The 26,069-nt window shown below is 41.3% G+C and overlaps 1 protein-coding gene across 1 annotated transcript in view; it reads right to left on the bottom strand.

Annotated features, from left to right (window-relative positions):
* KLF12 (KLF transcription factor 12) overlaps positions 1 to 26,069 on the bottom strand; it is a gene marked incomplete at its 3' end in the record, with an annotated part of 254,203 nt that overhangs the window by 179,367 nt on the left and 48,767 nt on the right. The window contains exon 2 of the mRNA XM_082485836.1: positions 731 to 794. Coding sequence (XP_082341962.1) covers positions 731 to 751 — 21 coding nt within the window. The 5' untranslated portion in view covers positions 752 to 794. The remainder of the gene's footprint in view (positions 1 to 730; positions 795 to 26,069) is intronic.

Genomic DNA, 26,069 nt, shown 5'->3' with positions numbered 1-26,069 from the left:
CCATTACAACTCATTTGCGCCAGTGCAAACCCACAGGCATAGTCAGCTTTCTTTAAGCATCCTCGGCAGGAACTGGTTAATGTAGCATCCCAGCCAAAGCCTATAGTTCAGTTACCAACAAGTCAGATTGACAGATGTCGAGACCTACTGAATTTTATCATCTTATAAAGCATAACAATAAAGTCAGTAAAGCACAGAGGTCCACTAACAGCTTCTTCCTTTTTAACTGGAGCAGGAAATGCATGTTGTAAGACAGCCACCTCTCTACGGTAAGAAAACAAAGCACCAAGATACTTTTGAAGATATGGTATCCTATCTGACTTCTTAAAGAGCACTTGTCAATGTGGCGTCTGAGTGCCACTCATCAATGTATTAAGCTTCATAGCCAGTAGCTGTAATGGAAGATAACGCCTCTTTTATTCTCCCTTCATCCTTGCCCATAAGAATAATGAACATCGCTATGCATCGGCCCATTCAAACACCTGGCTTCAAAGGAATTGCCTATTTCCTTAATGTACTACTAGCTTTTCCTTTAAATATTCAGGTTTGGTCAGAAACTGTTGCGTTAAGCTACAGCTGTGTTAAGCTATAGTATTGCCCTGCTGAAAGACAATATGGCATATGAAGCTCAGACCGGTTATTTCATCTATTATGTTGTGTAACACAATATAGATTTTTGATAATAGCAGTAATATGTATAATGCATAGGGCTGTAAAAATGTCAACCAACTTTTATGGCTTTCCTCTTCATATGAATATTCAGTCATCCATTTGTCACTAGATCCACTTCAATCCTGAAAAAGAAAAGATGAAATAATTTAATTGATGTATTTTCTTAGAGTTCATTAATTTCTCAAATACTATTGTATATGTAAATTAAAAAAACTAACCACGATGTCTGTTCCACAGTAAAACAGAGGTCAGAAGAACAGTAAGTTTATAAGCATTTTAAATAAATCTGGATGAATACAACAAAAAGTATATTGGAGAAAGCCTTATGTTTCCTCTTAACTAATGATTTTAGTCAGTGGTCTCAGCGTCTTTAATTTCTGAGCTACTACTTAAGCATACTCAACCCCAGCTGCTTTAATTAGTCTTAGTACCCTGCATTTGTACAGGTAAACTTTCCAGCAGTTATCAAGTGTGAATATTCTTTACTGGTATTTCAAAGTGTGTTTCCCAGAAATACTATGTGAGATCTGGACAATAACACATTAAAAGCCAAAATACATTTATTAGTGAACTCAGGCAATACTCCAGCCATGGGAAATAACTGTGCAAGACCGTTACAAAATTTGAATACATATTTCTTTAAAGGTTTCCTATGGATACATGATTATTTTAGTTATGTTTCCATGTGAATCTGTAAAAGAAAAATGTATATAGAGATTTAAATACTGTATTATACTTTTGGGAGGCTCCTTCAGGTTTATGAAAATATAAAAATTCAGTAATCTAACTTTTTTAAAGCCTTGGGGGGGATGTCCAAAATTTCAGATGTCCAAAATTTAAATAGTAGACAGTATGTCTTAAACCTCTTGCCAGAATATGTGCATATATCTGGAAACAAATGCTACATACATATGCCTCTTTTAATAATGGAAATGGTGTGAAGTCAAGAATTTAAATCTGCTGTCATAGTTATTATAAACAATCTGCTGTTATTTTTATATCATTCATAATAAGGTCATCCTTCAAATAGCAGTGGAGCATCACCTGCCCGCTTTTAAACCACAACCCAGTATTTCTTTACTGCTGCATAAACAACAACATGGCTAATGGGTTTCCAAACACTACGCAACTTTTACACTGACAGCAAGACAAGAAGCTCCCTTAAACATATAAAATTAGTAAATATTCATACACTGTGCTACTATTATACTGATTAAATACCACAAACTTACTTTTTCTTATTAACCTTAATTTTATTTACCTTAATTTTATTTCTAAGAAAATGTTACATTCCAAATATTCATACGAATCATAAAAGGCTGCAAAATCATCACAAACACAGACCTAGCTAAATGTAACGAAATACTGTAGGCTTAGAGCATGCCAACTATTGTAGACCACTTGCCACATCTCCCATGCATCCTATAGACTCTCTTTCCTTTTTGTTGTTTAATCTCCCTTGGCATTATTTGAATTGTATGAAGATTTTTTATTTTTTTTTTAATTGCACACTTAAGAACCACCTTTGAGTTTCTAGCAGCTCCTTCCCTGTGTTAATGTCCAAAACCAGGACAAGTGGACCAGATTTTCGATATCCTGGATTTAGATGATGTGGTTATCTAACCTGAGAAGGAAATGACTGTGTCACCAAGTTCTTTAAAATTAAATGTAACGTATTCAAAAAACTTCATGGGGTCTCTGTCAGAGGAAGAGAGAGTTTGACTTGTAATTGTTTCCAGTTCTCCAGGATTTCTCATCATTACTCCTCCCTACACGCACACGGACACACACACTCCTACAACGCAACTTAGCTTCAAGTTACACACGAACGCTGAGGTCCTATTAGGTTACCGTGGCTATGGTGACAGAGCAAACATGGGTATGTGTTTCAAAACTGCTAACACACCGCTATCCAACTCACCATAACCTCAGCTGGTTTTCCATTATTGAATCGCATGCAGTGGCCCTCATCATGAAAAAGCTACTTCATTAGCAATGATAAATAATTGGGTCTCATTAATTCTCTTCAGGTCTGCACAATTTATTGGGCGCTGAATCGCCCACGTCTCTGCATCACTGGGGTGCTCTTCTCTGTGGAAGAGCTTCTGCTTGACCTCCTCTTCGCCAAGGACAAGTGGGGCACATCATAAGCTCTGGCAGTGCCGCCGTCCCACAAGGCTGCTCCACCATGACACATGTGGCTTAGGGGCAGGACAGGGGTTATCCCCTAGCACTGACTGCGAGCAAGGGCGACCAAGAGCATCAATCTGGTGGCCAACACCCACTTGCCAGAAACGCCACCCATACAGACCACACACCTCTTCATCATGACTATTTTAGGCTGCTTTTCGGGAGAAGATGAAGAGCAAACCATTCATCTGAAAATAGCATTTAACTAGTAACTCCATAAATCTGCTGCCTGATTTTCAGAAGAGATGAAAAGCTACAGCTTCAGATGAAATGACTTTGAAATGCAAATGAAAAACAGGACCGTCCACCCTTACCAACCTAGTGCATCCATTCTGCCACGTGTCAACACTGTGAAACCTGCTCTGGACTTTGGTTTTCAGCAGTTTATGTGAAATCTCAGTTTGTACTACCAGAAGTATGGAAACAGACATGAGGGTCCAAACAGAAACATCTTCCATTTTATCGAGTAAGTTTTATACCAGAAGAAAATCTACCCAAGATAACTGCACAATATTCCTGATTTGAAATCTTTATGTCAACAGGGCTCTTTAAGTAATCACAGAGAAATGCACCTAACAAACCAGCAATTTCAACCAAAAAGAAAGAAATTTAAGTAGCAAAACCAGAATTATGTCCTCATCCAGCCAAAACCTAAACATCATCTTAAAACTGCATTTTCAGACTCTAGGAGTTTATAAAGCTCAAGAATGCCACCAAATGTCAGATTCTTTCTCCATGGCAAGATAAAACCCAACAGAATTTACACCACCTAGTCCACTTTAGAATTTAGACTTTAGACTTTTACTCTTGATCGGAATAAATGCCCTGGTCAGCATCCCCACCCACCAGCAGAGGGAAGCGGGAATCGTGGGCCAGAGTAAGGAACATGGAAGGGTTTCAGGACAATCATGCTGAGCGCATTTCCAGACAGAGTCCACTATGTGTGCAGAGGTGCCTTCGTGTCTACAAATAGAACATTTTTGAACATATAAACCCACATTAATTCATTAAAAGAAAGGTCCATATTGGTATCACTTCCACATCTCTTTTACATGCTGCTAACTTTTAAGGAAATTTGCATTAATACAGTTACAAATTATTCCTCATGCAATTTTCCCCCTTTTCTAATTTGGAGAGATACATGAACATACATTCGGAAAAGATCAACTCATTCACAAAGTTAAGTCATTTGCTGAATCAGGATTTATTAACATTTTTCTCTACAAAGCAATCCCATATTTAGGCATAACTGCATTTCTGAATCACCTTCTTGCATCATTTCTTTTATTTTAAAAGTATACACTTTTCTTCTTGAAAGCCCTTAAATCTGCACTTTGATTTCTGCAATCCCTTGCAAAGGCCCTGAGTCACACCAAACTCCCCTGAAGGAACACGACTTCTCCCAAACTCACAAAGGCCACACTGAACATCAGGTAAGGAAGGATCACCGAAAGCACAGCTTCAGCAGTGTTCAGAGATGAAGGAACACAGGTTTATCCTCAGCCCCGTGTTGAGGATGGCTACTTTTACATTAACAGTGGCCACACACTTGCCCTTTTTTCCTATGTTTCTGATTCCTGCAGGGAAATTCGTAAACTCCATAAAGCAGACATTCTGCAGAAGCGACAGATAAAATACATTAAACACAACCTACAGGTTTGCAACAGACCTCGACATTTAGAATCGATAAGGGACAGGAGAGGCTGAAATTCAGTGCAGCATTGCACTGAACCAGCATACCCACAAATCTACCTAAATTGCACTTCGAGTGCCCATGTTTCTTGCCTTGGGTCTAGCCCCAAGGACCTCTGTAAACTGAGTTCTGTACCATTGTAACTGAAACTAGCCAAAACACTTGGACACAAAGCTGTCTGTAAAAATGTTAAAAAAAAAAAAAAAAAAGCTTTACATTCCAACATAAGCCACTGTGCCACCAGCAGCCATCACAAGCTGCAAGATGAACCAGGTAACACAACTTAAAATACGTTCAGTTTACATTAAGTGTAACTGCTATAGATTTTATAGATCTCATACCAAAGGAGCACTTGCTACGCATTCTGTTACTCACTGAACAACTGCAATCATAGGTTTATTCTGTCCTCGGCTAAAGTTTTTGCTGGTCTTTGATTGTGATTGCTGTTCAAACAAGGCAAGTGGGGTTACTTGCTTTAAGATGCCAGCCCCCCACCAACATCTTCGTTGCTCTGACGTAGTGTCATAACGAAAATACCTCAAGCCGCTCATATTTCTGAAAATTAACTTAGTGCTTCAACTTCTGGGTTTCACTGGTATTTTAATAAAAGTAAAGAGAAGCAGGAGGCAGAGAGTGGGATGCTTGTTGCTAGGTGATACCTAGCTCTCCTGAACTCCTACAGACTGAAATATTTATCCAGACTCCCACGAAGAATGACATCTAGCAGAGAGAAAGAAGAGACACACGCACTTACTGAAGTACATCATGATTCAAGGTAAGCAGCAGCAGCTCTGCCACCAGCTCGGTCCCTGGGGTACCTAAGCCGAGGAGGCTGCAGTCTGGGGTGGGGTGAGAGGGATGATGCAGCTCCTCTGAATGTCTACCCTGATTTCAGCTGAACCTCATGGGGCGATGCCTCCAACGCTTTTATACCAAACCAGAACAACCTCAATGCCACTGGGCTCTTGGCATTGCAAGAAAATGCACCCTTTGCTCACCTGACTGTATATAGCTGTGTTGTTCTTCTGTTGTTCGGGGTTTTTTTTTTTCCTCAAATCATTCTACTCCAATAACAGGTTTCCATAGAAGAAAGCATGCAGCTGGCCAGATGTGGATGAACAATTCATTAACTTAACACACAACCTTTGTGCCATGCTCCTCCCCCCTCCTCCCTTTAAAAGGTTTATTCAATGATTAAACTTTCAAGGAGTGCTTACACAGTCTTTCCGTAGAGACTTAAAGGAATAAACATTATTCTTTACAGGGTCTTTTATTTGACATTAATTAATTATTTTGAATTGAACAGCTTCAAAGATAAGTCCCAGACCTTCTGAGACTTGAATTTCAAGAACTCTTTGTTCTCCCTAGAACTTAAGGGTCTGGTTTGACAAAAATCATTATATATAAATATGGTACATTTCATAATTTCAGAGAATTATTACTCTGGGAAAGATGATGTCTTTCGGTAATATTTAAAAAAAACTGCAACTGTATCGATGTACACAAATGAAATTAGAAATGTATGTGCATGCTGTTATATTGTAAAGGTAAAAAAAGATTTAGTTAAATCTGTAGAAGCGATGGAGTGCTCAAAATGCCTGGATTTAGGTAATAATCAGCGGTCAATCCAGAAGAGTGCAATAAATTGCAGAGAGCCGAGGAAAACGCAGCAAAATACTACCATCCCCAGTGAATTTTTATTCTAAAAGTAGTTGTTATCTTTGACACTCTCAGTTGTTTGAATGGATAGCTCTGAAACCTTGATACTCCCTCCACAACTCTAGTTTAAACAGAATGACATTGGTTTTTGTTAGATGTAAATAAAATAGAATTTTGATAAACACAGACACACATCCCTTTGGACAGCTGCTCTGACAGAAGGAAATGTTCATGTTACAGTGCACACACTCAGCGCAAGGTCTTAGTTCACCACCTTATCCTCGCATGCAGTTCAAACTCCACATTAGAGTTAAAATTTTATTTCCAGCCTGTGCACAAAGTCAAAGGAGTTAGTGGGCCTTTTCTTGTTCCAACAATTACAGCTTTATACATATATATATTTATGTGCACACACAGGCACGTATATACACATAGATGCATACAAATATAAAAACACACACACATACAGCCACAAATTTTTGGTGAACTGATTAAATATTTTTTTTAAAGAATTATCTTAAAGAATTTGCCAAAACCATACTTTCTAAAATATCATCAAAACAACACAGGATTTCCAGCCAAGCTGCAAAACGTAACTATGTTTCTGAACCCATCACGAATTGGAATTTTTTAAAAAGTGACCTTTTCCCCTTACCTTCAGACTTTCTCTTTCCCCTTACTTTCAGACTTGTTTCAGCAACATAGTACGTATTACTCTCCAGATAATGACTATCCAAGATTTCTACTCATAAGGGCTTATGAGCATCTGAAAGAAATTACAAAACACTAATATTTTCAGGTTGGAATCACGTATGTTGTGTTTCTATATTTTGTTTGCACTTCAAAACAAATGTGATTCAAATTCACATTCAAAACAAATGTGATTAAGTGTATTTAAAATGAAGTCCAAGTGTGAAATCCAAAAGGAAGGTATCCCACAGGAAAACTGCTCATGCTTCAAGTAAGGTAAGAGGGAGGAGACTTCACAGTGATTCTTCCGTATCATCACAGCGGGAAAAGGGATAAACACCAACCTCCCCAGCAGATCTTTCATCAAGAGACTAGACTGACCATAGAGGTTGCACAGAGCAAGACTTAACCGTACAGGTTTCATATTATTATTTTGCCCTGCTAATAAGGATTAGCATTACCAAATGCTATCACCCTCTCTTCTGGTTTAATACCTTTACTCCGACTAGGTTTACACTCGGTCCAGAATCAGGCCAGCTCTACATGTGATACAGGCAGCAGTACTTATGCTCTCTTCTCAAAGTTGCAAGATAATCTTCATTTATATTCTAACCCATTCAAAAATAAACAAAGGATTTTCTTTATTTCCTGTTAAGAGGTTGCTGAATCCCAGAGACCATCAGAAGAACAAACAGTCCTTGCACTTGGATGCAGTTATAAAGGAAATAGCCAGAGCTTAAGGACAAGGTCACCAGTCTCCTTAGGACACTTGATAGAGCATCAGTTGTTTCTTGTGGTGATAGCAACCCTCCAACTACCTAAGTGAGAGTGGCTGAACAACTAAGGTCCCTTGCTACAAGTCCAAACGAACGAGCAAAAATTTCCTGCAGATTTGTGCCAAAATCTGTTCTCGGTCAACCCAGCAGCAGTGAGCATCCTGTGATTTGGTAACAGAGCACAGGCAAGTGAGATTTAACCTGCAAGAAAGTCTGAAACATGAATGTCTGAAACAGACGAATCCTGCCTTGGATGGCAAACACTACCCTTACGTGGTTCAAAATTTCATAGTCTCCCCAGAGTTGCCTTCAGAGGGAACACCAGGACAACGGAAAAGTCAGAACAGAAAGAAAAAAAAATTTAACACTGTTTATATGTAGTAGCTTATATAAACCCTGGAATGTCTCTTCCTTTTACGCTATGCAAGATGTTGTAAAGAGTCAGACAACAGCACTAACCATCATCCCACTGTGGACAAAATACCATGTGGCTTTCCCCTCACCACAGTATCAAGCGCTCTTGGCCAACTTTCACAGAAAAACCACTTGAAGAATAAGCAAAACCAGCATAAGGTGTGCCCATTAAACCTGCCTTAAAAGAGGGAGCAAAATCGTTCCCACAAGCAGCAGAGAAAGCTAAACAAGCTGTAAGTTTATACATCACCAGAAGGTGGTTGTAAAATTGGTGTTGATGGCCCCCACAGCTGGCACAGGCTTCAAGAGGCAACATCCCGTTTCACCAAGCCCCAGCCTGGAGATGGCCACCTCCTCAGAAGTGAGGAGCTATGTATGCGAATCCCACCTCACTGCATCAATCAGCACAAGACATGTTAGCAAAAACCCATCAAACTGATCAAACAAACCTATTTTGCTCCTCCAAAACAGAGGCTGCAATAAGCATAAGGCAGCGTTGACCTCTCCAGCTAGCACAGCCACAGCAGCTAAGAGAGGACAGGTTCACACAATTTACCCTGAAGTTGGGAGAAACGAGCAAAGAAAACCAAGGAAACGCTGTTCCAAGTTGTGATAAACACCGGAGAAACCCAATCATCCTCTTCTCCAGGCTCGAAGTTATAAAAAAAAGAAAGTCAACAGCTGAATGCACCCTGCTCTACATAGCAGGTAGTTATGTTCAGCTCAGCCTTAGCTCAACCCACAATAAATTTCATCACTGCATTTGTTACAATTTGGGCCCTTTCTTTTGCTTTCCATTAGAAATGTATCAATAAAATGCTTCTTCAAGAAACCAGCATGGTATCTAGGTACGTGAAGGTGTGGGTACATATTCAGGGTCTACACTGGGGGCACTTTGTGACAGCAGTGGTGCTATTAATCAGTTTAAGGAGTCTATTTGGCTGGCATCCTACAAATGTGGCTGATGAGTGTCTGTTTTAATAGGAAGGTACACTCTCTAAAATTGATCAATTGACCACGAGTGTTTCCATTAATCATTTTTAATGCCTTTTCTCCTAGCCTGCCCTTTCTTGAAAGTGCAGACTAGCATTATTACTAATAATTATCCCCCAGCATATTGCAGGTAGAAAGCTCACAAAAGGGAGAAATCCCATATCTAAGTATACAACGTTCCCATAGGGCATTGACCAGCTCGAAACCAGCTCCACTACCTGATTCAGTAGCTACAAATCTTTTAATAATAATTTTAAATCCAGAGAAAGTCACCAACACATACTCATGCTTTTGATGTCTTTGGGATAAGCGAGAAGGTAAAACTGACACCAGTACTGTTCCTGGAGAATTTCCACTGGAAACTCTCCATCCCAGCATTTCAAACTTCCCAACACACTGTAAAGCTCAGCGCAAGCCGTGATTAATCTTAGGAAAAGGTGTATCTGTTTGGAGATCTACCCGATACATACCCGGTCATATTCCACCAGCCTCCCTAGCCCTCGTTGTTTCACTCCTTGTTCTAATAGCCCTTGTATTTTTGACAGAAGACACAGTTGCTTTGGTTATTTTCCCGTCCTCACTTAAAGAGAGATATATTTGCTTCCCCTTATCTGATAGTTGCCCCATCACTTAGACTTTTCTGGGGGGCAGGGGGACATTGGGGAGTAATTCAATTTCACTCAGGATTCCAGAGGGGGAATTCACCTGCAAATCCGACTACGTATTTAAGTGCAAAACCCAGAAAGTTGCCTGATTTCCAAAGGTAATTTGTACTTTCCAGTCTCCTACTGAGATGACTGCAGCAGCCTGCAGGACCTGCCATCTGCATGCAGCAAGCCAGTGCCATTTCATTCTGCAGACCAACCTGGGCAAACAACCCCCGTAACCGTGGTTCAGCAATTACTCACATTCACAGCCCAGAAACTACAACCTGAAGAATAACTTGAGTGGATAAAGTTCTTGCCAGTTGGCGGGTTCATCTCACCTACCTACGGACACCTACACCGGCGCTACCTGCCCTTCACGGCTCTGTAGTTACAGGAGAGAAAGAGGCAGCACAAGGACCCAGGTCGCTGTCATTGCGGTCAGTCCAGACACTGCTCTTCATTGAAAAGTATTTTAAATAAAATAGTACTTAGTTATTTGCAGGCTGAAGGGTACCGCAAGTTTTAAAAAAAATTTGGTTTTTTTTTAAACAAGTCTTGGGTGCCTTCGTTCTCCCAATCAAAACCTCCAATTTTTAAGACTTTCAAACTCATCATTTTCAATGGAGCTAGGCAGACTTGGAAAGGCACCCCATTTTTAAAAGAGCTTGGAGAAAAAAGAAAAAGAAAAAAAATAAAAGTAATTTGAGATAGTTAAATACTACTGTCAAGTAGGAACGGGCAACACCACCCACGCTAAGCTTCCTGCATACCAAGGTGATACACAGAAGTTAATACAAGGACACTGCTCATCAGTTACTCAGACACCATTGTAAACAACAAAATCAGAAAGTAAGGATGTTAAAAAAGTCACATTGCTTGGTTTATTAAACTATAGAGGAAAGCCCTCCAAAGAAACAGTCCTGTATTGCACAGAGGAAAACACAACTTTAAAACCCAAGGACTTTCACCCTGGAGCCCCTGGAGCTTAGCCAGGGTGGCTAGTCCTGTACTCTGTGTCACTCCAGTGAAACAAATCAATCCCAAATTTATGCTCCCGCCATCCCCATTACAAGCCAGCCAGTGGACTCATCGTATTTAATTATCTTTCAGGGATACGGGTGCAACAAATAAATTAATAAACAGCATTAATAAATAATTTACAAGAATAGAAGACACAAATACCAGAGGAGGTTACCACTGAGGAGAACCGTATATTTTTTTGCAATATTCCAGGTGTAACAGAAAAACAACGTAGACGTGACTGTATGAACACTGTTTTGAATGAAGCGTGCCTCTGGCAAAGCTCAAAGACTTCTACCCAAAACACCCAAAACCATTCCTGGCTAACCACCACAATCTGTAACCCCTACAAACCATCCTGACTCAGAAGAACATGAATGACATGAACAACTACGCTCACCACTTTCCTGAGGATCAAGTTCAGGAGCCCCTCGACAATCCAAGCTTTTGTTCCTCTATCAATTCCCTTTGAATACTTTTTTGATTTGCAGGTAACACCTGACACAGTACATGACTTAAACTGATCAACAAAGTAGATAAATGAACTGGCAGTAGCAGAAATGCTTTAGCTGAAGATGTACCTGGGGCTGTACCCATCCTCAGTTTCACGCCAGGAATACACCTACCTGATATTTTGAAATTATGAGGAAGCTCCTAAAATACATTAACTATTGAAAAATATTCCCCTAATTTGTTGAAGTAAGAGATAGCGAACACAGGTTTTGCTGTTACAATACTGACTACAAGTGGTTGCCCCCCATCTACCGTCAGCGTCACAGAGTTCCCCCAGCCCCTTCTCCCAACTACTCCCTTCAGTTACACCGGTTCTTTTTGTTTTACCCAACACAGAAATATTGCAGTTGTCCAGATCTCAAGCCTCAAGTGTCCTTCCATCTCTCTCAGGTTCACGATCAGTACAGCCACCCTTGAGACATGGCCACCACCAGACCCTGCTCCCATTGACACTTGACCCAGGCAGAGAAATCCTCCCATCTTGACCGCTGCATGTCCCTTTCCATCTCCTTTGCTGCCAGTGTGGGCTTCTAGTATGCGAGTCAGCATTGCAAGGCAGCAGCCCCTCCAGCTCAAGCACGGTTGTCCCCTGGGGACATCTGGGCATCAGTGCCACAATTGGGACCTCCAGCCACAAACTTCAGAGGTGTGGGGCTGTTAACCAGACCACCCTGTTCTCACCCCAGAGAGAGAGCGGTCTCATGCCCTGCTGCCTTACATTCAGTGGCTTCAAAATAATTTAAAATTATAATCTGAAAAAGGCAATGAAGAGTTGGTGAACCCAACACTCCTCCGTGACTTGTCCCACCTACCCTCATCACTTCTCTTACCACAGCTGTTGCTTCATCCTCTTCCCTGAGCTTCCTTCTTTTGTGGACCACACATCCACCAGCATTATTCCAACAACGACCCTCTCACAGTTTCACTGAGACTGGCTTTATTCCCATTAAAAAGACAAATTCTGACTCCATCCTGCTGTTTAAGCCACCGCTAACTATGAAAGATTTCAAGGTTGCTTTTTTATACAAAAGATGATTATTTCTTCTATATCCTAAGCTGTGCTTCTGCTTATTCACTAGACACAAATATTCTCATGATTCTATGAATCTCTGTTCTCCATATTTTGAGCTTTCAATATTCTGCATTCACTTCTAGCAGCACAGGTGACTGGTGCTACCCACTCCAAGACACCACCGAAACAGAACCTGTCTTACACAATGCTCTCCTATTGAAAAGGTTTTGGTAACAAAGACAAAGCAATTATAAAAGCATCACTACAGGAACAAACTTCAGTTAATAACACCACCACACACAATCAAAGTACTGACAGCAGTCCAGAGGCAAACAACAAATATTGCTGTATGGTGCAGTATTAAGATGTTCTGAGAACAGTCTTATTAAAAGGAGAGGTAGATACAATAGTCTTTGTCATAAACATAAGGAATACTGCAAACAACCAACACTCCCACAAGTCACAAATGTCATCATCCTAATGATAACCCCTACAGAGCTGCATCCTGTTGAGTTATCACAATTAAGATTCTGTTAAACTGCCCATTACAAATATCTATTTTTAATTAACTGTAATTCAGTCTTATAATATGAAGCAGGTTATAACTTGCTGATTTTTATAAGACAATGAATTAGAAAACAAAACAAATCTTAGTCTCTTGGCAGGGACAAGGAAATCAAACCTATTTTAATATACATGGGAGAAAGTAATATAAGTCAATAAAAATAAAAATAATAAAGTTTGGTTACATAGACCAAGTTTTATAGATAATGAAAAGTAAAACACTGAAAATAAAACCCCCAGAAGTGCACACTTACAGTTTAAAAACAACAAAACAAACAAACAAAAAAATCAGTGTTACAGCCCTGAAGTTAATACCAGGAAAAATATGGAAGTGAAAACAATGTCTACATATTGGATCAGGCTCCTCTAGATCCTTCAAGGGCTAGTTTCCAAAATAAATAAATAAATAAATAAATAAATAAATAAATAAATAAATAACTATTGCACTTGGACATACGCACAAACCCACACGGGGAACACGTACCAAAGGGTTAAAATCCAACCTGCTCCCACCAGGGCTATATTCAGCACAGGCCTATTATCACCCCTCCCTGGCCCATTAGTTCTTGGTACCCAACTGGAAGCTTACAGCTGGGAAGGGCAAACAGGGGAAGGCTTCTTGCATTTAAGGGCCATTTTCCCCAGCTGCATCCCTTCTATTCTTAGTCCCGCTGATGCATTACAGTCAAATTATTTTGCTTTTCCAGCTGCATTTTCCAATCTAACATACAGAGGAAGCCCACTTTTCTCATCTCTCTTTCCCTTATCAACTGACCGAGTGACAATAACGTGAGATCGGTCCGGTGATTCATCCGCCCGTCCGCTGTCGTGTCCCGCTGCTCACAGCAGGCATGCTAAAATACAAGTGTCAAGCAGTCAGGAAATCTCGACAGGCCCCTAATCTTTAGGGTATCAAATATGGTAAGTCATCCCCTTGTATGGGAAAAATCTCATGGACTGGGGCGAGCGATTTAAAGGGCTTTGACATGCAGAGAAGGATTAGAACAAGCCAGCACCATTTCAAAACGCAAAAGCAGCGAGGTCTGGCTTCCTAACAAGCAAATTCACTAAAAAGCCACATGCTTAACTGGAAACATCTTAACCTGCAGTCCGTCAGCAAATACAAAGCACGCTCTTTTAAACACATACTGAAAGAAATAATGTCTTTTTTTTTTCCCCGTGTTGTTTTTCTTATCAAGGTTTGAAAAGAGCTCACAAGGAAACATTACATTGAACAAGTTTGGAAGGAGTGTATTATCTAAATACAGAAGCACATTTGTACTAATATTCAGGGATGTCATACACAAACATCTTGTTACTATCCTGTAAATGCCTTCAAGATACACAAACATCTCTAGGCTGTACCAGGGATGCAAAAGTTTCACAGAAGCTGCTCTTGAGAAGTTTCCTAAAGACCAGCACGCCAACAACGGCAACAACAGTACCAGCTTTGTCTTCTGAGCTTATTCATGCTCTGCACCCAGCACTCTCAGACGAGCGCTGTCTCTCTGGGTTCAGAAAAGGAAAAAAAAAAAAAAAATTCAAGATAAAAGTCTGAACAGACAGTCATAACATGCCCTCCCCTCCTCTTGAGAAGGGTGATGAAGAAGTAACCATGTTGAGTTCTGTTACAGGGTTGGAGCAGAAGGTGGTAAGAATGAAGCAACCCAAACGTTTGCACAGGTCATCATAAAAGTCTCTCGTAGGCACTGGAAAGCAAGACAGGGCCCTGAGCTGGAGAAGGTTTGCTATGGACCTCAGCAGGAGACCACCGCCATGCTGCCTCTCTGGGGCTCAGCTTCCTGCCCACGTCATCCTTTCCTCTCACCTCCCCTCTTGTCCTCCAAGACAAAAAAACCTCCTCCATAGAAGTGGGAGGCATTAACGCTAAATTAAACTAATACTAAGTCAAGCTTCAAGGAGCTAATCAACATTAGCTTGACCTCAAGCTATGACCACCGCATAGGCAAGGTCCAGCAGACCACGGCATCTTCTGAGCTGTTCCCAAACTGAAAGAAGTTAGCGTGAGTGGGATGGCATAGCTAGGAAAGCATCAGTCTTCCTCCTCCACTCCTGCTAGGAGCGTGCCAGATCAGGGTCCTTATCACCTGGCCCTCCCCTGTTTTCACAGCTTCATTTTCTCTATTGCCACCTGAAGAGCCATCACTGGAGAATTCACGCAAATCAAATCGTAAAAACCAGGGTGGAGGAAACTTCAAGGGATCCTCTAGTCTCTCCCGAGCAATTCACACCCCTGTGATTACCTCAAAAATCATTACATCTTCATTATATCTATTACAGACAAGCTTCAAGAATGGAATCACTGGACCTGCAAAGCAAAACTGCCTGTAGCACCAAGATTCATCCTGATTCACTCTGAAGACAAAACATCTGCTTTAACTTACCATCAGGACCACAAATAGAACAAAAATAGTCAGTGTATGTGGTCTGGCAGTTTGCCAAGAGCTCTGATATTTACTTTAATTGTTCCTATGGACATCTATAAAGTAAACATTTTTCAATGGAAAATTAGGATCAACCCTCCCACAAATATGACTATTTCCAATAAAACCTATGCCTTTTAAGGATGTTTTGCAGATCAACTATCACAGATGATGTCTGCAAAATGTTTTAAAGATGAAGAGCAGTATGAATTATTATCACAAAGTTTTAGCTGTCAAAAACAAAAGAGAATGCAAGAAAAATACATTTTCATTCCTCAGTATGATATGAAATACAGTATTCTTTTAAATGGAAAAAGAACAGCCCATACACAATAGCAATCAGTCCTCCCATTTCTTAAAAACTGACTTTGTACACAAGCTTTATGATCTGTGCCCCCCAAAAACAACAACGGGAGTAGCAAAAGAGAGTTCCTTCATGCAGAAGTCCATGTTCCAGTGGCTAAATCTATTTTCTGAAAGAGGCAAGACTGTTGCTAACCATAGTCAGATGAAGTTTCCAGATACCATTGAACTCTAATACTGGCACATCTAGGTCATTACAAAGGTCCCTGGAGCCAATGATCTAATTGGTTGTGATCCCTAGTGAAATACAAAAGTCAGTATTTGGTCCGTGTATTTTACTTTAATTTTTTGTTTCAAAGCATCTCAACTCCAGGTATGTAAAGATGAAGTGTAAATCTGTACCACCAAATGGGCTATACATTAATAAAGAACAGTAGTGAATGCACTCAAAATAACACTATACTCACCAGTTTAAATAAAAGTCTTTTTAGCACAGTGAAAGGACACATGGAAGTGTAGATATCCTCAAGGTAACCACATACAGAAGGTGTTATTACTACATACAGACACTTCTAAATACCTTTGAACTCTTGGGATTTGGTTACATCTGATTAGTCACACTCAGAGAATCACCATAAATAATACCAGGATTTTTTTTTTCTATTCCATGCACAAAACCTTGCAAACTACTTTTTTTTTTAATATTAGAGTTTGATAATACAATGTTAATACCATTTTAGCTGTAAATATCCTTGTCATTATATATATATACTCTAATTGGTAATGGTCAGACAGAATGCTTCACTCCTATACTGTGCAATGGAGATGCACTGTCTGAAAAAGGTATTAATAAATCCATTACCGCAAGCATTCATCTATACGGAGCAATTAGGTAACTTGTAATTATCTTCCCTTATACGCTGGTCACATAAGAACACAATGCTGTTAAAAGCAGTAACAAACATCAATACTCACTGGTGAAAGACAAGGGTAAACTAACAGGAAGGGAAAGGAAATAGCAGGAAGGGAACCAGAAGAAAAAGACTCAAATGCCACTGAAAAGTAGAGAAGGGAAATGAGTATATGTTTACTGCAACTCACCCTATTGCATTTGCATTTTCCCTACTTCTCAGAAATGGAAACGGAGGAGCATGAATGATAGTGAAGACCATCTAGCTTACTGCCACCACGCAAGAAATCAACAACCCCTAGAGTGTAAAACTAGGGTTATACACAGTATCTTTTAAAGAAAAAGACTAAATGACTCTGTAAAATACAGCAAATGGAAAACTATCTTTTACATTTATTTTTGCTCTGTTCATTTCTCTGTGTAAGTCTAGTATTTTTTATGGAGTTTCTTTTCAGGGAAGTAGCGGACGAGTCCAGCAACTGACTGCTATTTTTGTGACTGTGCATTCCTACTGACTTTCAAACAGGTGTATTTGTGAATTTTCGCTTGCTTGCTCACACTCCAGTGCCCCAACTTTGCCATTTTTAGCAATTCCTTCCTCTGTGAACGAGCTCAGGCGTCAGGTTTCCTTTCACATGCCGACAGGAAGCCCTGCCACCAAAGTGGCAAACAGGGCACCAGGGAGAGGTGTAACGTAGCGGCATGACAAAGATGTGAATTTTTCATATTGATATATATTTAAAGAGAAAAACAGAAAAATAGGACAATAGATATGACCTCTAGAAGAGAAAGGGTTAAATTTCATCTCTAGATTAAAGCGTAGAGGAGATAATGGCAAAGAAGGAGAAGTCTCAGCATAGGGTGGAACATGAGGAGGACAGGATAAAGCATCAGCAAAAGGAAGCAAAATACCATGACCTTCAAAAGCCAGGGCTGCCTCCATAAATATCCCACGTGCAAGTTTTCTATATGTGAAATACAGGGGAGGAAGGTCTGCGGAGAGTTATGAAAATATGAGCTGAACGAACACCTTGACTGAAGCAGAGTGATTGAAATAAAACCCTTAAGACCGAGAGAACCAGAGGGTGTCAGAATAAAATCATTCCTCTACACCTAAAAATATCTCAAAGATTTACAGGAGAGAAATATTCTGCTATGAAACCCCTATCATGTATTATATACACCAGATAAATTGTCCTTCACCTCCAATTATTGGACCACAAAGGAGGTGGAAAACCATCTGGACCACTAGCCTCAAAATATATTCACCAGCTACTCAAAGTCCTACTAGCAGCTGATTTCTATGTGCCAATACCATAAAACAGCTTCATTAAAACCAGTATGATGGGACAGAGCACGCATTCAGCTGGTTTGCAGGTTAACAAAATTTGGGGAAGCGGTGAGCACCCTCACGGGCAGTGCTGCCATTCAGAGGCATCTCACCAAGTTGGAGAAATGCTTTGACAGGAACATCATGAAATTCAGCTGAAGCAAATGGCAAGCCCTGCACTTGAGGAGGAATAACTCCATGCACCAGTACGTGCTGGTGACCAGCTGGAAAGCAGCTTGGCAGAGGAGGAGCTGGAGTCCAGGTGGACAAAAAGTTGACTATGAGCAAGAAATGGGCCCTCGTGGCAAAGAAAGCCAACAGCATTAGAAAGAGCATCAGGAAGAGCAGTAACAGCAGGTTGAGGGAGGTGATCCTTCTCAGCACTGGTGAGACACCTGGAGTGCTGGGTCCAGTGCTGGGCTCCCCAGTACAAGACAGACATGAACATACCAGAGGTAGTCCAGGACAGGCCACCAAGCCAGTCAAGGACTGGAGCACATGATGCTTGTGGACAGGCTGAGAGAGCTGGAGAGATGGCTTAGAGGGGAGAACTTACTGCTGTCTGCAAGTACCTAATATGGTCCAAAGACAACAGAGCCCAACTCCTCTCAGAGCTGTGCAGAAACAGGACAGAAGGCAAAGGACACAACTGCAGCAAGTGAAATTCTGATTAAGGAAATTAGAAAAGGAAAAGGTTTTAATAATAAAGGTCATCAAACACTGCAACAGAGTGCCTAGAACAGTCACAGATTCTCCATCCTTGGGGATGTTCACCACCTGATTACGCAAGGATCAGAACAATCTCACCAAACTTTGAAACTGGAACCAGCTTTGAGCAGGGACTGGACCAAATGAATGACCTCCAGAGGTCCCCTCCAACCTAAGTTAGTCTACAATTCTGAATCTTCTCCTTTGTATATTAGGTTTCTCCAACCATTAAAACTTTGGCAACACAGTTTTTTGAGAGTATAGGAAGATCCCATTCCAGTGACACAAGTTTTTAAGAGTTCAGGGAAAAAAATCTGAACTAGACAGCTTCACACAAGTTTTAGCATGCTTACAACGGGAAAGAAAAAAAACCTCCAAACCCTATTTTCCTTCTAGTCTTTTAAAAAATAAATGCATTTTCCCTTCAGAACTCCTAATCATGAATATGCATCTATGTGTGTACGTAAAAATGTGTGTTTATACGTATTCGCTAACAGATCTTGAAATACAGTTTGCATAGTTAATTCTCACTGTTTAGGGATATTCCAGCTTTCCCATAATACAAATTGAATTTTTAAACACAGTTCCTGTGTCATGGATTTCCTATTCTTCCCATGTGATGCCCACTAGCGTAACAACAGCTATAGCCACAGTTTACACAGACAATAGAAAAGTGACAATACATTTTCAGCTGAAAGACCCACATTACTTGAGTGCCAAATCACATGCCATCACTAGCACATACTATTAGACTATATGTAAGGGACTTCAGTAGCTCAGATCAACTGCTCCGAGAAAGACTTTGTGAACTTTCAAGACATGGAAACCAAAGTAATAATAATTCCACCAGTTGGGTTTTGTTGTGTTGGTTTTTTTTTCCTTCTAGGCACACGTGGTATGTTTATGTAAGCATGTTATAATCCATCTGAGATATAAAATATCTTCCAAAAGGAAATTTCAAGTTTCGGATTTTTATGTACTAACTAAGAATATGAATCACATGATGAAACAGAAGGAGGAACAGATTTCTGTAGTTTCCTATCATCTGTGAACGAAGCACCAGGACACATACATGATATTAATCACCCAGGACTCCACAGATTGCATCAGCAGAATTACATATGGAATCCACAATTACTATTATACTTTGATGCTAAAGTTAGACTGCACTCAGTACTGAGGACTTGGAGGAAACGTTCAGTTCCCTTTTCCCTTCAAAACTGGCATACCTGCTTTGGCAGGGGGGCTGGACTAGATGATCTCCAGAGGTCCCTTCCAACCCCTATCATTCTGTGATTCTGTAACCTCAGATGATATTGTTTCTGCCTTCTAGAAAAATGGCACAGTGTCCAGGTTGTGTCTCAGTTCCAAAACACTTAATAACACTGCACTAAAACAGTGGTTTTCAGCAACATCTGTAATAATTTTTTTTGCAGTGGTGTAACTGATTTCATATAAAAGCAGAGAGAAGGAACACAATGCAGACTGTGGAAAATTCTGCCTCCATTTCAACCGTAAATCATGAAGGTCATGCTTTGTTTCAGGTCGTGGGACATACCTATCCTTGGGAAATAATCTGGAAGAGAGCAAGGGAGCTCTGCCTTGGTCCAGCTCACTACGTGCATGGCACCTCCAGGCATATGTCCAGAGCTCCCACCGCCTTCAGCAACAGATGCTCGCCAGCATGGCTCTCCACAAACTACACCATCAGACGCCCACAGCAAAAGCCCAAGGGTGAGTAACCATACCTTCCTCCCTGTGTTGTATCACACCAGGAATACTCAGCATTCAACATTTTTGTGAAAGCAAGCAGCACTCGACCAACTGGCAGTGGTACTCAATAAATAATGAGAAAAAACCCCTAACAGTTCACACCAAATATCTAGCTCTCTGTCCCATGACCATCCTTGCACCGTAACTGTAATTTCCAAGAGAAACTCCGTATTATTTTTTAAGTGATCAAGTCACATGCTAAAGAGAATATACAGCTCGGGGGGGGGGGGGGGGGAGGTGGGAGAACGCAGAAAAACCACACCACCAAAAAAAAAAAAAAAAACAAACCCAAGAAAAAAACCCAACGACGAAAGCAAAGCATCCTCTTTCTCAAAATATAGTCATAAGACTTGGACATTTTTTAACCCATATTCTCCAGGGGAGGGATGGAAGGAGGGAAGATAAATACATGTTGCCTAAGAAGGCTTAACAATCTAGATTTACTGTTATAATGCTGTTTGTAAAATACAAAGCCAGTTTCACCCTCATGGATTTTGAAGTGGGAAACATGGGGGATTTAACTTAATTATTATACTGGCAAGTCATAAAAGTATTAAGAGAAGTATGGCAAGCACAGTTTTACATACTAGCTTTCAGTGAAAATGAGAGGAAAAAAAAAAACATAGATTTATGACACTTTTGATTACAACTACACCGTATAAATATAGCCTGAGGCAGGAAAAAAGCCCCACATCGTTCTAGCTCAAATTTTTAACATCATAAATTTGTAGCTAATCCTTCAGCACAATGTATTAGCAATGCTGCAGACCTAGTGTTTCCTTTTTCAGTACCTAAATATGTGACCCGACTGTGCCAGGTGCCTGTGACACCCATTTAAATCAGGAGCATGGGTTGCTTTAGAGCCCAGAAAAGGTTTACTCACTCTCTCTGAGCATCAGGCCCCTTATTAAAATCACTGCTGTCACGCAATTTGCCCAGAAACAGGTTTTGACCATGGCAGTATCAGTTTCTAGATCTTGACATAGACTGAGATGCACCTCATAGATAAAAGCTGTACTTAAAAAAAAAAACCTATGGTTTAATTATTTATTTTGCTTCTTGCATTCCTTAATTCATACTTAATTTAATACCCTATTTCTTTTTATCAAATTAAAAAATCAAAGCACATCAAGGAGTGCAATGTCCTTTTAAGGAATAATCCAGACCCAGCGCAAATAGTCCCCAACTGTAGTCCTGTTTTTCACGCCATACCACCTAAGAAACCCTTTGTGCACCACAGCTGCAGCTTCCTCAGCCATAAAGCAGAACAGCAACTCTACCAGGAGAACACAGTCACATTTCTTGGTGGGGGGCACAGCTAATCAAAACAGACAAACTCATCTGAAATCGTGGTGCCACCAGCCCTTTCCTCTCTCCTGCCTGCTCTGGATTCACCTCATTAACCCTTGGTTCACGAGAGGTTCACCACCTCTGATGTTCATCTGAATACTTTGAAGAACTAAGGTCACCAAAGGGGAAAAACTACAACTGACTTGTAAAAATAATTAATTTTCAGCCAGGTCAGTGAACAGAATCTGCTTGCCCAGAGGCCAAATCAGTACTGGAGCCTGCACACGGAAGGGAGTTCAAATGGAAGGAGAAGGGGAGATAGAGACCACTGCTGCTGGTGTAGCAAAGGTGCAGGGTCTGCTAAGTCTGTCTCATCAAAACCACATCTGGCGGACCAATGGGACAACACACCAAATGATGACTGTTATTGAAGAACTGAAACGCCTTCCAGAATTTTTACATTCTTCAATAACAGAATGAATTTTGCACAGAGTTTTTTTAAATAACGTAAGAAAATATTTATACCTTTGATTGGTGTATCGAGACTTTGGGAGAGCTGATTTTGGCCTCTTGAAGAATCTGCTTGGTATAGTGCCATGGGATGAAGCGCTGGAGGGAAGGGGGGTCCATGAAAGTTGGTTAATATTCAAGGACATCCTCCTCCAAGCTCAGGAGTGATGCATCCCTACAAAGAGGAAGGCAGGCAGAAAAGCCAGGAGGCCTGCATGGATGAACAAGGAGCTCCTGGACATGACCAAAAGGAAAAAGGAGGCCTATAGGGAGTGGAAACAGGGGTGGGTAGCCTGGGAGGTATACAGAGGAATCGTTCGAGCAGCCAGGGATTGGGTTAAACAAGCTAAAGCACAGAGAGAACTAAATCTGGCCAGGGACATTAAGACAAACAAAAAATCCTTCTTTAAGTATGTCAGCAAGAAAAGAAAGACTAGGGAAACTGTGGGCCCTCTCCAGAAGGAAACGCAAGAACTGGTTACCCAGGACAGAGACAGAGCTGAGGTACTCAATGACTTTTTTGCCTCAGTCTTCACTGGCAAGGACTGCAGCCACACTGCCCATGATGCAGGATGCAAAGATGAGGACTGGGAAAATGGGGAACTGCCCGCTGTAGGTGAAGATCAAGTGCAAGACCACCTGAGGAATCTGAAGGTGCACAAGTCCATGGGACCTGATGAAATACATCCGCGGGTCCTGAGGGAACTGGCAGATCAAGTCGCTAAGCCACTAGCCATCATATTTGAGAAGTCGTAGAGGTCTGGAGAGGTTCCTGCCGACTGGAAAACGGGAAACATAACCCCTATTTTCAAAAAGGGAAACAAGGAAGTCCCAGGGAACTACAGGCCAGTCAGTCTCACCTCTGTGCCTGGCAAGATCACAGAGCAGATCCTCCTGGAAACTCTGCTAAGGCACATAGAAAACAAGGAGGTGATTGGTGACAGCCAGCACAGCTTCACCAAGGGCAAGTCATGCCTGACAAATTTGATCACCTTCTACAAAGGGGTTACAGCAGCAGTGGACAAGGGAAGACCAACTGATGTCATCTACTTGGACTTGTGCAAAGCATTTGACACTGTCCCACACAATATCCTGGTCTCTAAATTGAAGAGACGTGGATTCGACAAATGGACCACTTGGTGGATAAAGAACTGGCTGGACAGTCGCACTCAAAGAGTTGCAGTGAAAGGCTCGATGTCCAAGTGGAGAGCAGTGATGAGTGGCGTTCCTCAGGGGTCGGTACTGGGACCCATACTGTTCAACATCTTTGTCAGCGACATGGACAGTGGGGTTGAGTGCACCCTCAGCAAGTTTGCCGATGATATCAAGCTGTTTGGGGAGGTAGACACACTGGAGGGAAGAGATGCCATCCAGAGGGACCTGGACAGGCTGGAGAGGTGGGCCCAAGCCAATCTCATGCAGTTCAACAAGGCCAAGTGCAAGGTCTTACATCTGGGTCGGGGCAATCCCAAGCACAAATACAGGCTCAGCAGGGAATGGCTGGAGAGCAGCCCTGAGGAGAAGGACCTGGGTGTGCCGATCGACGAGAAGCTCAACATGAGCCAGCAGTGTGAGATCGCAGCCCAGAAGGCCAACCGTATCCTGGGCTGCATCAAAAGAAGTGTGGCCAGCAGGTCAAAGGAGGTGATTCTGACCCTCTACTCCTCTCTCGTGAGACCCCACCTGGAGTACTGCATCCAGCTCTGGAGTCCCCAACATAAGAAGGACATGGACCTGCTGGAACGTGTCCAGAGGCGAGCCACGAGGATGATCCAAGGGCTGGAGCACCTCTCCTATGAGGAGAGGCTGAAAGAGTTGGGGCTGTTCAGCCTGGAGAAGGCTCCAAGGAGATCTTATTGCGGCCTTCCAGTACCTAAAGGGGGCCTACAGGAGAGCTGGGGAAGGACTTTTTACTAGGGCATGTAGCGATAGGATGAGGAGGAATGGCTTTAAACTAGAAGAGGGCAGGTTCAGATTGAACATTAGGAAGAAGTTTTTCACTTTAAGGGTGGTAAGGCACTGGAACAGGTTGCCCGGAGAGGTTGTTGAGGCCCCATCCCTGGAGGTGTTCAAGGCCAGGCTGGACATGGCCTTGGGCAACCTGGTCTAGTGGGAGGTGTCCCTGCCTATGGCAGAGGGGTTGGAACTCGATGATCTTCAAGGTCCCTTCCAACCTAAACCATTCTATGATTCTATAAGACAGAGAGGCGTCAGGAATTTATCAGCAAGAGCTGATAAATAGTAGGATCATGTTCTGTGGTCCCATAATCATTTCATTTTTCCTGTAATTCTGGAATCGTCTCGGGACTCGTCTACTGTTGACAGAGCTATATGTTTTCTCATTAAACTTCAGTGGGATCAATCCTTAATGTAATTGCACTCCTGAAATAGTGAGCAAAACATAAAGAGAAGTCTCCATAAAAAGGCAATGAAGAGTCCACAGGAGTATTTTTATTTCTCAACAATCTTTCGCTTTACGTTACAGACATGCTTCAAAAGAAAATTAAATTAACCCATGAGTGCTATTTAACTATTAGATATGATGCCAATGGGCACTTTAACAAAGACCAGTCAGTCAGAGACAAGAGGGAGGATATGCTGCGATGACTTTCAGTACTTTGCTTTCATACAAGTAAACGTGTTCGAATCTTTACCTGCACAGCATCTCACAGCAGGCAGTACAAAAGGCATACTTAAATTACATGTTTGTTTAGTGGTAGAAGAAAATAAAATTACAATGAAACGGCCAAGATTTGCTTGTAAGTCCAGCAAAAGAGAGAAGAATCCTGGCCCCAGCTGGTAATCCAATGGATTATGTTCCTACATTCATCTAGGAATACTTAGGCATTGTCTCTACAGATGATACTTTAAGAAAACTGATCCCTCCAAGGTAATTCAAAGCTACCACTATTACTGGGCAACACCTTAACTCCAGTCATATACAGACCATTAGCTTTCTTTTCTGGACAATATGCCATTTCTATTATATAGCAGACTTCTTTGCAGTACAGTACAATGTATCTTCTCCAGCCCTGTTAACTTGTTTTCTACAGGCAGCAGATAATTTATACCTGAAGTGACTTTGATTTTATTTTTGCTAAGATACCCTACGCTGAGTTTCTACTCAGAACACATTTTTACAGCTGAGAATTATCAGCCCCTGAAGATATGGATTTCCAGTGGAAATATGAACATATTTAACTAGAGATGGTAAGAGAAATACAGTTTTTCAGCTACTTAATATTATCAAAACCCTTTACTGTAAGCATATAAAAAGAAATGGACAGTTCAAGGTAAAACATTATCTACAATAGCTTCCATACACGTAGTATCTTTATGACTGCTGGCTGCAACCTTTTTAAGGTCCTTCCACTGATAGTGCTTATCTCAGCTTTCATTTTAAAAGCTTTTTTTTTAAAAAAAAGCTTCTTGCAATGAACTATCCTTCAAACTACAGATCAAACTGCTAGATTTTTACTTTGTCCGAATGATTTTTCGCCACCAGCTATTCATAATCCCAAGTACCTTCTAATATCAGAACCACAAACAAAAAGGTACCATAAACTGCGATGTTTAGATGGGACAGCTACTCTGTTTGTGGAAGCTGAGCGTTATCTGGCACCTACAAACCGACCTAAGATCAGAGCCAGTACACGGCAGTGTCCACACGTCCCCCACTGCAGCTCCAAGCTCTCAGCCACCTGGTCCTCAAGCTCCAGCACCCAGAAGCCCACAATGGCCACTTTGTGCATGGGAAGAGAGAGAGGCACTTCACAGCAAGATCGAAGCCTTCACCCACGCTTTTAAGAGCTGACCAGAATTAGCAAACTGCTAACGAACCCAAAAAAAAGGCCAATCTTAAACCCAAATCCCCTGCACAAGGTACCATATCCCCGTTTCCCACATCTGAAGTAGAACAAACATTATTCACTTCAGAAGAGCCGACAACGTTTTGCTC

This window comes from Vanellus vanellus, assembly GCF_965231255.1.
Source record: "Vanellus vanellus genome assembly, chromosome: 1".
Taxonomy (NCBI): domain Eukaryota; kingdom Metazoa; phylum Chordata; class Aves; order Charadriiformes; family Charadriidae; genus Vanellus; species Vanellus vanellus.
Note: the sequence above shows the minus strand (reverse complement) of the source record. Positions and strands in the feature narration are given on the sequence as shown.